This window comes from Coenobita brevimanus, chromosome 100, assembly GCF_032717465.1.
Source record: "Coenobita brevimanus isolate Jiangsu-jjx chromosome 100, ASM3271746v2, whole genome shotgun sequence".
NCBI lineage: Eukaryota > Metazoa > Arthropoda > Malacostraca > Decapoda > Coenobitidae > Coenobita > Coenobita brevimanus.
Genome location: NC_137053.1, coordinates 3452501 through 3465000, shown reverse-complemented (window position 1 = coordinate 3465000; position 12500 = coordinate 3452501). Strand labels below are relative to the sequence as shown.

At 44.0% G+C, this 12500-nt stretch overlaps 1 protein-coding gene across 1 annotated transcript in view; it reads left to right on the top strand.

Annotated features, from left to right (window-relative positions):
• LOC145414709 (neuroligin-3-like) overlaps positions 1-12500 on the top strand; it is a 427942-nt gene that overhangs the window by 325074 nt on the left and 90368 nt on the right. Inside the window, exon 4 of the mRNA XM_080284236.1 lies at positions 9184-9318. Within this exon, the coding sequence (XP_080140362.1) occupies positions 9184-9318 (135 nt within the window). The remainder of the gene's footprint in view (positions 1-9183; positions 9319-12500) is intronic.

Genomic DNA, 12500 nt, shown 5'->3' with positions numbered 1-12500 from the left:
TGAGACTATTAATAAATATAATAAGGTAATAATAATAATAATAATAATAATAATAATAATAAAAACAACAACAATAACAATAACCGCAAAATAATAAAAATAACAAAAATAAAACTAATAACAAATAATATGAGTAATAATAACAAACCCACCACAAACAAAAAAAACAAAACAGCTTACCTTGAGGCGGTGTGTTGTGGCCCCAGGTAAATTTAATCCAGGTAAGTTTAAGCACACAGGTAGCCAGGTAATGAGGCTGTGGACACGTGGATTTTTGCCATGGAAGTCTACATCCATACCACATTCCTGAAATGGTTTGGATCAACATTATCATCACCATTCATCACTACCATAGTATTCATTATAAGCAATACTGTCAACATCTTCACTGTCATTATCATCATCACAATTCATCATCATATTAATTATTATCGTGATCAAGATTATCACATCATCATCATCATCATCATCCTATTTCCAACTAATACATAAAGTGCGCTGAATCCAGAAACAGACGTGACATCATCATCATTATTATCATCATCATCATTAACCACAAATTCTTTTATCCATTAATACACGGGGTGGATGGGAGACAAACAGGAACAACGAACGAAACACGTAAGAAAACAAACAACACTGCTTATCAACACAAAATCCACTTCCATTCCTATGCTCCTTTCATTTAAACTTGGCCAAGATTTTCGTCCTAGTGTAGCCTATGTCACGGCAGAATGAGACAATACTAAGGCGCTACATCCTTTCCTAGCACCTGTCCGTGATCAGCACCATCTTTTAGCATAAATCCATTGCTACAACTCAGCATTCAAGGTGGAGAAATGGCGACTCTAGGCCAAGTCAGAGTAAAAGGAGTATAGTTTACGACGAGAGGCATACAAGAACCGAAACTCCTGACGGTAATGAGACACAATTATCACCTGTATAAATAAAGGAGTTTGCTATAATTAGGGACTGCAAAGAAGATTATTTACCTGGTGATAAGCATAGATGGAGAGCCCGTGTATACTACTGGTGAGTCGATTCTGAACTATATATTTCCTGAGGCAAGATCCCCTACACTTCTCTCTCTCTCTCTCTCTCTCTCTCTCTCGTGTGTGTGTGTGTGTGTGTGTGTGTGTGTGTGTGTGTGTGTGTGTGTGTGTGTGTGTGTGTGTGTGTGTGTGTGTGTGTGTGTGTGTGTGTGTGTGTGTGTGTGTGTGTGTGTGTGTGTAGTACAGCTCAGGCTACTAGGAAACAAGGAAAATAGAATACCGAGTCTTCGTCTATTGTTTTGAGACTCAAGTAACAACATACGAAAACTTGACATTCAATTTTCTTTTTCCTAGTAATATACATGTACGGCATTATATCACATAGAGAGAGAGAGAGAGAGAGAGAGAGAGAGAGAGAGAGTGGTGGGGGAGAGGGGGGCATTAGAGGCAGCTGAGGAATATTTATACCGTGGAATAAATCTTGGTCAACACGTTCTCACCAACCCGAGGGAACCACTCATACCAGGAGGAGAAGGAGGAGGAGGAAGAGGAGGAGGAGGAGGAGGAGGAATAGGGACAGAGAAGGAAGGGGATGGAGAGGGAGAGGGATATGGACTAAGGACGGAGGAAGGTGAGGCTGTATGTGAGAGAGAGGATGATGAAGACGAGGAAGAGGAAGAAGAAAAAAAGGAAGAAGAGGACGAAGAGGAAGAAGTCGACAAGGAGGAGGAACGGTCATTGGGAGAAGATTGGGAAGAGCGAGAGAACGAGGAGGAGGAGGAGGAGGAGGGTGGAGAGCCGGAATGAGGCGAGGAGGAGGAGGAAGATTGAGAGGAGGGAGGAGGAGGTTGTGGAGACAGGACGACAATGAGGGAACTGGAAATAGGAGAGGAACGAAGAGGGAGTGAGAGAGGAAGAAGAGGATAAGGAGGAGCTGGAAAGAGAGGAAGAAGAGGATAAGGAGGGGCTGGAAAGAGAGGAAGAGGGAGGTGCTGGAAAGAGAGGAAGAGGAGGAGTAGCTGGAAAGAGAGGAAGAGGAATGGAAAAGCTGGAAAGAGAGTACGAGAATGAGGGGGAGCTGGAAAGAGAGGAGGAGGAGAAGGGGGAGCTGGAAAGAGAGAAAGAGAAGAAAGAGGGGACGGAAAAGGAAGAAGAGAGGGGGAGGGGCAGGAGAGGAGAGGAGAGGAGAGGGCGGGTGGGGTTGGCGAGCGAGGAAGAAAGAGAGGAGGGGGGGGGGAATTGAAGTGAGGGAAGGAGGAGGAAGAAGCAGGAACCGAGGAAAGAGGAAGAGGAAGAGGAGGGGGCTAAGCAGGGGAGGAAACTGGGGAGACAGGGGAGCAGGAAAGATTTGGGGGAAACCTGAAGGACTGGACACTCATGGCTTTCACATTTTTAACAACTGATGTGAAAATAACACCCAGATCTTCAAACTCCCTTAAAGACATTTCTCTCGCAAATCAATAATAATAATCTAACTTAACCTAACCTAATCTACCCATACCTAATCCAATCTAACCCAACCTAACCTTAACCTCACCACACCTGACCTTACCTCACCTCACCTTAATTACCTTATCTCACCTAACTTTACCTGTCATGGTATTAAATCGAAATTGGTGTCCTTCGTATGGGGACTCCAATGTAAACAAACATAAACATTATAAGGGAAATGAAGTTAGTTTATAGACGAAAAAAGTGATGATTTTAGTACACGAATTACACAGCACACTACTACTAATACTACTACTACTACTACTAAATACTATTACTACTACTAAACAACAACAACAACAATAATAATAATAATAATAATAATAACTACGAAATCCATAAATCCGCTGCTCTTTACCTTTTCGGAACAGGAAGTTAATTTTGGGTAAGAGGATGAGTCAGATTAATCCAGTAAGTTTCATTTCTCCTAAACACACACACACACACACACACACACACACACACACACACACACACACACACACCACACAGCCACCTCCTCGTCCCCAAGGCAACACATCTTTTATTCCCAAAGAGAAGGATTTACATTTGACCCCTCCAACTCTCTCTCTCTCTCTCTCTCTCTCTCTCTCTCTCTCTCTCTCTCTGTTTACTGTTTCCCTATATTTTTTTTCATCTAACGAACATGGGTCACTCTCAGAACTTAATACCAAGTCGTGGCTACAAGAAAAATAAGGTAGAACTTGAATCTCCTTGGTTACTGGTCAGAGAGAGAGAGAGAGAGAGAGAGAGAGAGAGAGTGTGTGTGTGTGTGTGTGTGTGTGTGTGTGTGTGTGTGTGTGTGTGTGTGTGTGTGTGTGTCTTATACCAGGTTAAAGTGAACAGAGTGTAGTGTAGCCGAGCCAGGCCTGTTAACACCCACACAACACCTGTTCTACAAGTGTTACCGTGGAGAGTGTGTTGTCGGTGTGTTGTGTGTTGCAGCTATGACCTTACCCAGTGTTACATAAAGCGTATTCCGGCTGGCTAGGTGGTGGAGAGGGACGCCTTCCTGTGGTGGCACCGATACACCTGGGGGGCTCAAATGCCTGGTTATTACGAGCGAGCGAGCGCAGCGAGCGTACACGGCAAGCATAGCGAAGCGATGTTTACGTTCAGCTGAGAAATGAGCGTCCCGACACGACACGGCCCGACCGCGATGGTTTTCAGAGGCTAGTAACTTTCCTACTATGTGAGACAGAGAAGAGATTTTTTCAGCGGGCAGTAGATACATTCTATTATTATTATCATTATTATTTTGCTACCGTATATATTTACTCGAGACCAAAGAAATCCCTTGGAATCTCAGCTTTCCACGGGAGTGTACCGAGGGCTTCATTGACATGCCCACTATGAAATCGATTTTAGAAAGATTTCCTGTTGTAGCACTATGTTTTCTTATATGAATTCTAACAATTAAATAATGTATATTACGCTCAAAATTTTACATGAACGTTTTTTCTATGTTTAGGGAGTGAAATCAGCAAGGGTGGGTGTCTGTGAGAGAGAGAGAGAAAACGTGAGAAAGTATATAACTATTTTAGCTCAATTATTCTTCTGTTACTGCTCAACTACCTCACCGGAAATGCTATAAAGATTACAACACGAAGAAATTATGACAGGCGCATGTACCAACGCTCGCTCGCTCGCTCGTCACGCGCTCATAGAGCACAATTTACTGGTATAAACGTCCCTCCACAACTAATTTATCTCACAAAAGAAGGATGGTGGACTGCGGGAAAAAGGAACCTTAAGCCTGGAGTCCAACGGGTTCACGTTTCAGATGAACCTGGGACTACGGTACTGCTACTACTGCTATTACTACTACTGCTACTAATACTACCACCACCACTACTACTACTATTTTTTTTTAAGCGATTTGTGTTAATGCTACGAAAATATACATTACCAGCATCGATATTTTCCATCCCCTTGTAACCAAAACTCGAAGTGGCCAATTTACGCCAAGTTAATATAAAAGGAGTATGGGGAGCCTTCTAAAACCCACAACATTGCCGTGCTCTCTCCATACTTAATACACCGGGATGAATAAAATACATATTACCACTGTATTATGTAGAGAGAATCTGTATTATGTATGGTTTGGGTATGAAATGTTTATGTGTGTTGACTTTTGAGGAACCTTAATTTCTCTGGGGAAAAGGTATAGTTCTGATGGTGTGTGTGTGTGTGTGTGTGTGTGTGTGTGTGTGTGTGTGTGTGTGTGTGTGTGTGTGTGTGTGTGTGTGTGTGTGTGTGTGTGTGTAAATACCAGTGTATGCGTGTGTCCCTGGCCAGGATCGCGACTGTGTGCGTGTTTGTTGGCTTGTGTGCGTGTTTGCTAACGTGTTTATCCATGTGCTAGTGCTTGGGACGTCGTGTACATGTGCGTGTCGTGTGCACATTAACATCTTCACCTAAAGGACGTATTTGTCTTCCTGTTCTTACCCACCAGACGATTTTATTCAGCTAAGGGGGGATTTTCCGAACTGGAGGGGTTAGATACTGTCTTCAATTAACCCCTTCAATCAAGACGCTTTTCTTCAGGTACGCAATACCGTCTCAAGAAAGCAAGAATAATAAAAGGTAATCAAGCTGACGTGGATAATGTTTTGTGTGTGTGTGTGTGTGTGTGTGTGTGTGTGTGTGTGTGTGTGTGTGTGTGTGTGTGTGTGTGTGTGTGTGTGTGTGTGTGTGTGTGTGTAATTAAAATCAATACACCCTGCAAAGCATCATATTCTATCTATCATGCCCTTGTCAGGCAGAGTATTAATTAATTTATGGTAATACTGCGCTGAGAGAGAGAGAGAGAGAGAGAGAGGGGGGGGGGTTCTGTTTACCGTCAGGCACTAGGCTGGAAAACACGATGATACTTCCATCACTCAATTGATCACAGCTGCCACCACACGCAACGCACGCACACGCAATGAACATACAACGCAAGCACAGAGAATACCCAAGTGTACGCAACACTCACTCACAATAAGAATTCATACTCAACAAATACACACACATACACACTCACAAGCAACACACGAACCCTGACACACATATTCTCTTCCTGGACACACACACACACACACATACACACACACACACACACACACACACACACACACACACACACACACACATTAAACGTCCATATGAAGAAATAAATATGGTCCTCTCACTTCTACTTGGCCCAGATTTTCGTTCGTTTTCAGCTCATTTCACAGTAAGCTAGCTCCCTTTTTATAGCACTTCTTCGTGACTAGCATCATGTTCTACAGTAGGGTTGATCTATGGCTACAACTCAGCATTCAAGATGGAGAGACGGCGATTTTAGGCCAAGTTAGAGTAAAAAGAGTATATCCTAGTCACGAAGAAGTGCTACGTAGCTTTCGAAGACAATGAGAACAAGGTCCAGTCACTTCACAGTCGCACCCTAGTCGTTCCCTAGTTGCACCCAATTCGCTCCCTAGTCGCTCCCTAGTTGCACCTTTGTCGCTCCCTAGCCGCTCCCTAGTCGTTCCCTAGTTGCACCCTATTCGCTCCCCAGTCGCTCCCTAGTTGCACCCTTGTCGCTCCCTAGCCGCTCCCTAGTCGTACCCTAGTCGCACCCTAGTCGTTCCCTAGTCGCACCTCAGTCGTTCCCTAGTCGTTCCCTAGTCGCACCCTAGTCGTTCCCTAGTCGCTCCCTAGTCAATCTCTAGTCACACCTCAGTCGTTCCCTAGTCGCACCATAGTCGTTCCCTAGTCGCCCCCTTATCGTTCCCTAGTCGCTCCCTAGTCGTTCTCTAGTTGCACCCTAGCCGTTCCCTACACGCACCATAGTCGTTCCCTAGTTGCACTCTACTCGTTCCCTACTCACCCCCTTCTCAATCGCCGGCGGAATGGTGGTGGTGGTGGTTATTTAACGTGGTATTGGCCTTCACTAATTCACGCCTGGGAGCCATCCAACCTCGAAGTCAATATTAACCCTGTGAATTATACCCACCTGTCTCTCTCGCATATATCAAGAGGTGCGGAGGCGGCAGAGGGTGAGCGGGACTGGGACTGAAAGGACTGGGAGGGAGAGAGGGAGTGAGGGAGGGAGTGTGTGAGAGAGGATGGGAAGGAGGGAGTGTGAAAGAGAGGGTGTGAGGGAGGGAAAGTGTGAGAGAGGATGGGAAGAAGGGAGTGTGAAAGAGAGAGTGTGAGGGAGGGAGTAAGAAAGAGAGGATGGGAGGGAGGGAGAAAGTGTAAGAAAGAGGGTGTGAGGGATGGAGTGTGAAAGAGAGGGTGGCTGGGAGAGAGGGAGTGAGACAGAGAGGATGGCAGGGAGGGAGGGAGTGTGAGAGGATGAGGCAGGGAGTGAAACAGAAAGGATCAGAAGGAGGGAGAGATGAAGAGTGAGAGAGGGAGAGGAGGTGTGGAGGGAGAGTGTGAGAAAGGTAGTGTGTGTGTGAAAGGAGTGGGGGAGAGATGGGTTGTGAGAGGGAGGGATGAGAGGTAGGAAAGAGAGAGGGAGGGAGGGAAAGAGGGAGGTAGAGAAACAAGAGGGGAGAAGGGATGGGGTGTTAAAGAGGAGGAGGCGAGAATGTCAGAGAGTGGGTGACCAAGTATGTAAGAGAGGGGAGGTGTGAGAAAGGGGGAATAAGGAGAGGGGGAGAGTGTTAAAGGAGAGGGAAGGGGGAGAGTGAGGAGAAAGGAGATGGGAGGGGAAGAAGACATCTGAGAAGAAGAAGATCGTGGAGTGATAAAGGGAAGGGAGAGGTGGAAGGAATAAGAGGAGATGAAGGAGACAGTAGGGAAGGTAAATGGAAGTGGGAGGAAAGAGGGGAGGGTGAGGGGTGAGAGGAATGAGAAGAGGGAGGGATGTGAGGGGAAGGAGGAGAGAGAGAGAGAGAGAGAGAGAGAGAGAGAGAGAGAGAGAGAGAGAGAGAGAGAGAGAGAGAGAGAAGCATTACAGTTAACATGATGGATGACCTGGTGGTAATTGCCCGTGGGATGGTTGGCCTCGTGGGTCATTAGAGGTCAAGGGGGGATGGGCGGGGGGGAGGGGGGATTTGGATAGAGGGGAAGGTGGGGAAAGAAGGGGAATTTTGAAAGGGGAAGATGGGGGAGGCTGGGAAATGGTTGGGGAGGTGAGGAGAGGAGGGGAGTAGTGAGGAGTGTGTGTGTGTGTGTGTGTGTGTGTGTGTGTGTGTGTGTGTGTGTGTGTGTGTGTGTGTGTGTGTGTGTGTGTGTGTGTGTGTGTGTGTGTGTGTGTGTGTGTGTGTGTGTGTGTGTGTGTGAGAGAGAGAGAGAGAGAAGGGTGAAGGGAGGGGAAACTGGGAGGGACATGGAGAGGAAGGAAAGAGGGAAGCGGAAGGGAGGGGAGAGGGAACTGGAGGGGAAAAGTGCAAATGGAGGGAGGACTGAAGGAGAGTGAGTGGAGGGGGAGAGAGGGGAGTGGGTGGAGGGGGAGAGGGGAAAGGGGACTAATTGGTGGGGAGGAGGGGGAGAGGACGAGAGGAGAGAGGGGACGGAGGGTTACAAGCATAGAGGTAGGAATACCTCTATGGTTACAAGAGTGAAATGAGGAGGGAAAAGGGGAGAGAAGGGAGGGGAGAGAAGGGAGGGGAGAGGGGGACGGTGGAGGGTGAGATGGAAGGGGGAGAGAGGGGAGAAGTGGGAGAGATAGAAGTGCGAGAGGGGAGGAGGGGAGGGAGAGGGGAGAAAGGGAGGGAAAGGGGGAGGGGAAGGAGAGGGGAGAAAGGGAGGGAAATGGGGAGGGGAAGGAGAGGGGAGAAAAGGAGGGAAAGGGGGAGGGGAGGGAACATGAGGGAAGAACTTGAGGGGAGAGTCACAAAAGGGGAAGGATGAGTAACAGTGGGGAGAGGGGAGGGAAGAAGGGAGAGGGGAGGAAAAAGGGAGAGAGGAGGATGAAGAGGACGAGGGGAGGGGGAGGGGAGAGGGGAGGAGGAGGGGAGAGGGGAGAGGAAATGGAGAGGGGGAGGGAAACTAAAAGAGCTTGTACAAGTGGAAACACACTTGAGGCAAGAGTATTGGGTAGAGATGAGTGGAGAGAGAGAGAGAGAGAGAGAGAGAGAGAGAGAGAGACTGTCTTTAAATACTCATCTCTTTCTCCCCCAGTTTTAGCTTCCCACTTCGTTTCTCTCTCTCTCTCTCTCTCTCTCTCTCTCTCTATCATAATACACTTTCCTGTACCTAATCATACAAAAAACACCAAACTTTCACCTCTACTGCAAGTGGTATACGTGGCAAGTGATATAAGTGGCAAGCGGTATAAGTGGCAAGTGGCGTAAGTGGCAAGTAACATAAGTGGTGTACCATATCAAAAAAATACTATGAATCCAGGGGTGTAACTGGACCCTTACTTCATACCAGACGGAATGGAGGGACGTGAAATGGAAACCAGTCACTATAAACTGTTATATATTTATCACTACTATTCCACCACTCCAGAATTCCTCCACCCACTGTCACCTCCACATCCCCACTCATCCACATCAACATCCCCACTTCATCCACACTCGCTCATCCACATCAACATCCCTATTTAATGCACTCTCGCTCATCCACATCAACATCCTTATTTAATCCACTCAACAGCCCTAGTTAATCCACTCGCATATCGACCCCACTTCATCCACTCCCTCTAATCCACCTCCACATCCCCACTTCATCCACCCGCTGATCCACAACCACTCTTCTCCGCCAGACGTACCGGCAGCGGCGTACCCTGTGGTGGTGTTCGTGCATGGGGAGTCGTACCAGTGGGGGTCGTCCAGCCTGTACGACGGGTCAGTGCTGGCGGCTCTGGGAAGGGTCATAGTCGTCACCATTAACTACAGACTCGGGATTTTGGGTGAGTACATGATTTTATTTCCTGTCTATACTCCTTTCACCTTAACTTGGACTAAAAATTTCCTATCTATATTCCTTTCACCTTAACTTGGCCTAAAATTTGCCATCATTCTAGAGGCTCGAGATATTGAGTGTGTAGATGATTTAACTTCCTATCTATACTCCTTTCACCTTAACTTGGTCTAAAATTTGTCATCATTCTCGAGGCTCAGGATATTAGGTGTAATTTTAAGTGGCTAATCTATACTCCTTTCACCTTAACCTGGCCCAAAATTGTCATCATTTGGTGGTGGAGAGGGACGCCTTCACGTGGTGGCACTGATATACCTGGGCGGCTCACCTGTCTGGTTATACAAACGTCCCTCCACTACTTCCACTTCCCTGTCTCTCAAAAGGAGGATGGTGAACTGCGGGAGGAGGGAAACTTAAGCTTGCAGTCTACTACTCATAGAAGCTACAACAACAACAACAACAACAACTACTACTACTACTACTACTACTACTACCACCTACACCACTACTACTATTAGGCCGACTACTACCACCAACACCACCACTACTACTATACTGCTGCTACTACTACTACTACTACTACTACCACTACTACAGCAACTACAATTATTCTTACAATTATTATTTTTATAGCACACGGGTTATGTTAAGAGCCTGGGGGTCACTATACTCCTTTTACTCTAACTTGGCTTAAAACTGTCATCTCTCCATCTTAAAAGCCCACTTGTAGCACTAGATTAACACTAAAATAAGATGCTTGTCACGAAGAAGTGCTATGGATTGGATGCAGAGCCGTGGTAATGTCCATTTCTGTGCAATGTGAAATAAGCTGGAAAAGAAAGGAAAATCTGGGCAGAGTAAAAGTGAAAGAAATAGAGAGAGAGAGAGAGAGAGAGAATCATCAAACATCCTGACTTCCTTTCCTGCCTAAAAATGAGTGAGACAGAGTCCAGAAACAAGGAAATAAATGTAAAAAAAAGGGTAGACTTCCGCTAGTACCAGCATATCCAGTAAAATGGGCCACACACTCATCCACACAGCATTCAAGCACCGGGAATACTGACTCTATTTAACAGCCATAAAAATCTGAACATAATTTTCTCCTTAAAGATACGCTTAATAATGACAAAAAGAAAGATTTATTTGTACAGGAGGTCGTCACGAAATTGGAATAACACATAAGAGAGGAAGGAAAGATATACTGTATAAGGCAATGAATTATAAAGGAAGGACCAATATATATAGATAGATAGATAGATAGCTAGATAGATATTATAAAGGAGAGAGACATATATATAAAAGAAGCAAAAAAAAACAAAAAAAAAATGTCTGCAGATAAAGGAAAAAATGGAGAAATAGAAGAAAATTAATTATAAATGGGGGAGAAATATATAAAAAAAAATAAAAACTAAGAAAATGGAAATTGATGAAGTGGTAGACAGAATGGCTGATTTAAATACAAGTAATTATATAAAAAAAAATAATTATAATGGGAGGAATGAAAAAGGTTAAGTGAAAAAATATATATACAGTATAAGAAGAAATTATTAGAATGTAGCCTATAACGAAGATACATTTACTGAATCTTGATAAATAAAAATAAAATCAGATAATAAAATAATAAAAAGCTACGTAAACATATGGGAAAAATGATCTGAGAAAAATAATGTTAACAATACATACGGAGAAAGTGACAAACACAAAAAATAAATAAAGATTAAAAAAACATAAGACTGGAAAAATAAACACGCGTCCCCAAGTGATAAAAAAATAAATAAAACAAAGCCAGAATAAAAATAAATAGCTAAAACCTGGCGTCCAACCCTGCCATAATCCCTCCCCATTTAACAAGTCACCGCAATCTGGTTCATACGCTAATTAAATACCTTATTATACCGGTAATTATATCAGAAGCCACTAATTACACCCATCATCTACGCTCTCACTTCCGGCAATTATAGTCATTCAGGTAAACGAAGGTATTATCCAGTAAACGCAGTAATTTCGCTTTTCAACAGCTCTCACCACACGCACCACACTATCACCACAACCATCACCACACGCATCACCACACAGATAGTCCTTTCACCACAACTCCAACAACAGCTCTCGTTCACCACACGCACCACGCTACCACCACACAGACAGCCCTTCACCATACCCCCAACAAAGGCTCTCGTTCACCACATCACCACACCGCTGACAGCCCTTCACCATAACCTCAACAAAAGATCTCCGGAAGCGACCAGTCAAAGTTGCCTATTTCCTGCGGGTTCACTAGGTTTACACAGCAGCTCTAGGAAGAAACACTTCGTGGAGGAAAAAAATCTATCTGCCTATACAGCAGGGGTTCCCAACCTGGGGTAAATTACCCCAAGTGGGGTAATTTGGTCTTTTGTGAAGGGTAATGGGGGAGGTAACAAAAAAAAAAATCTAAAAATCATACCAGTTATGATAGACTTTCAGACCTATACTAAAATTCAGAGATGAATGTTTAAAGTCATGTTTATTTGGTATCAGTGTTAATAATAAAAATAAATTACTCCTTGCAATAACTCTCTTGGTTTTAGCCTAACCTTTAATTAAGTCCTACATTCAAACTAAAATCTAGGCATCAAAATGTTAAGCAGCTAAAATGCAATTGTGGAAACATAAGCAATGAGGGGTAATGAGTGAAGGGAGGTGTGGAAAATGGGGTAATGGGTAAATAAAGGTTGGGAACCCCTGCTATACAGGTATATTTATCTATCTACCTACTGTATCTAGCTGTCTATCTTCATCATCATCATTATTATTATTATTATTATTAGGATTATTATTATTACTGTATTATTATTATTATTATTATTATTATTATTATTATTAGGATTATTATTATTACTGTATTATTATCATTATTATTATTATTATTATTATTATTACTATTATTATTATTATTATTATTACCATATTCATCATCATTATTATTATTATTATTATTTCGTCATCATCATCATCATCATCATCAACAATACCATCATCACCAACACAACAAGTATCTAGTTCCAAAGAAACAAACTTAACCCTTTAAAATCCTAAGAAAATCCACCTGAAGCAAGTTTACCTGTGTTCACTAATTACTTGCAGGTGCACTAATTGGTAAACACTCACCTGGCACAAGATACAGGAGTG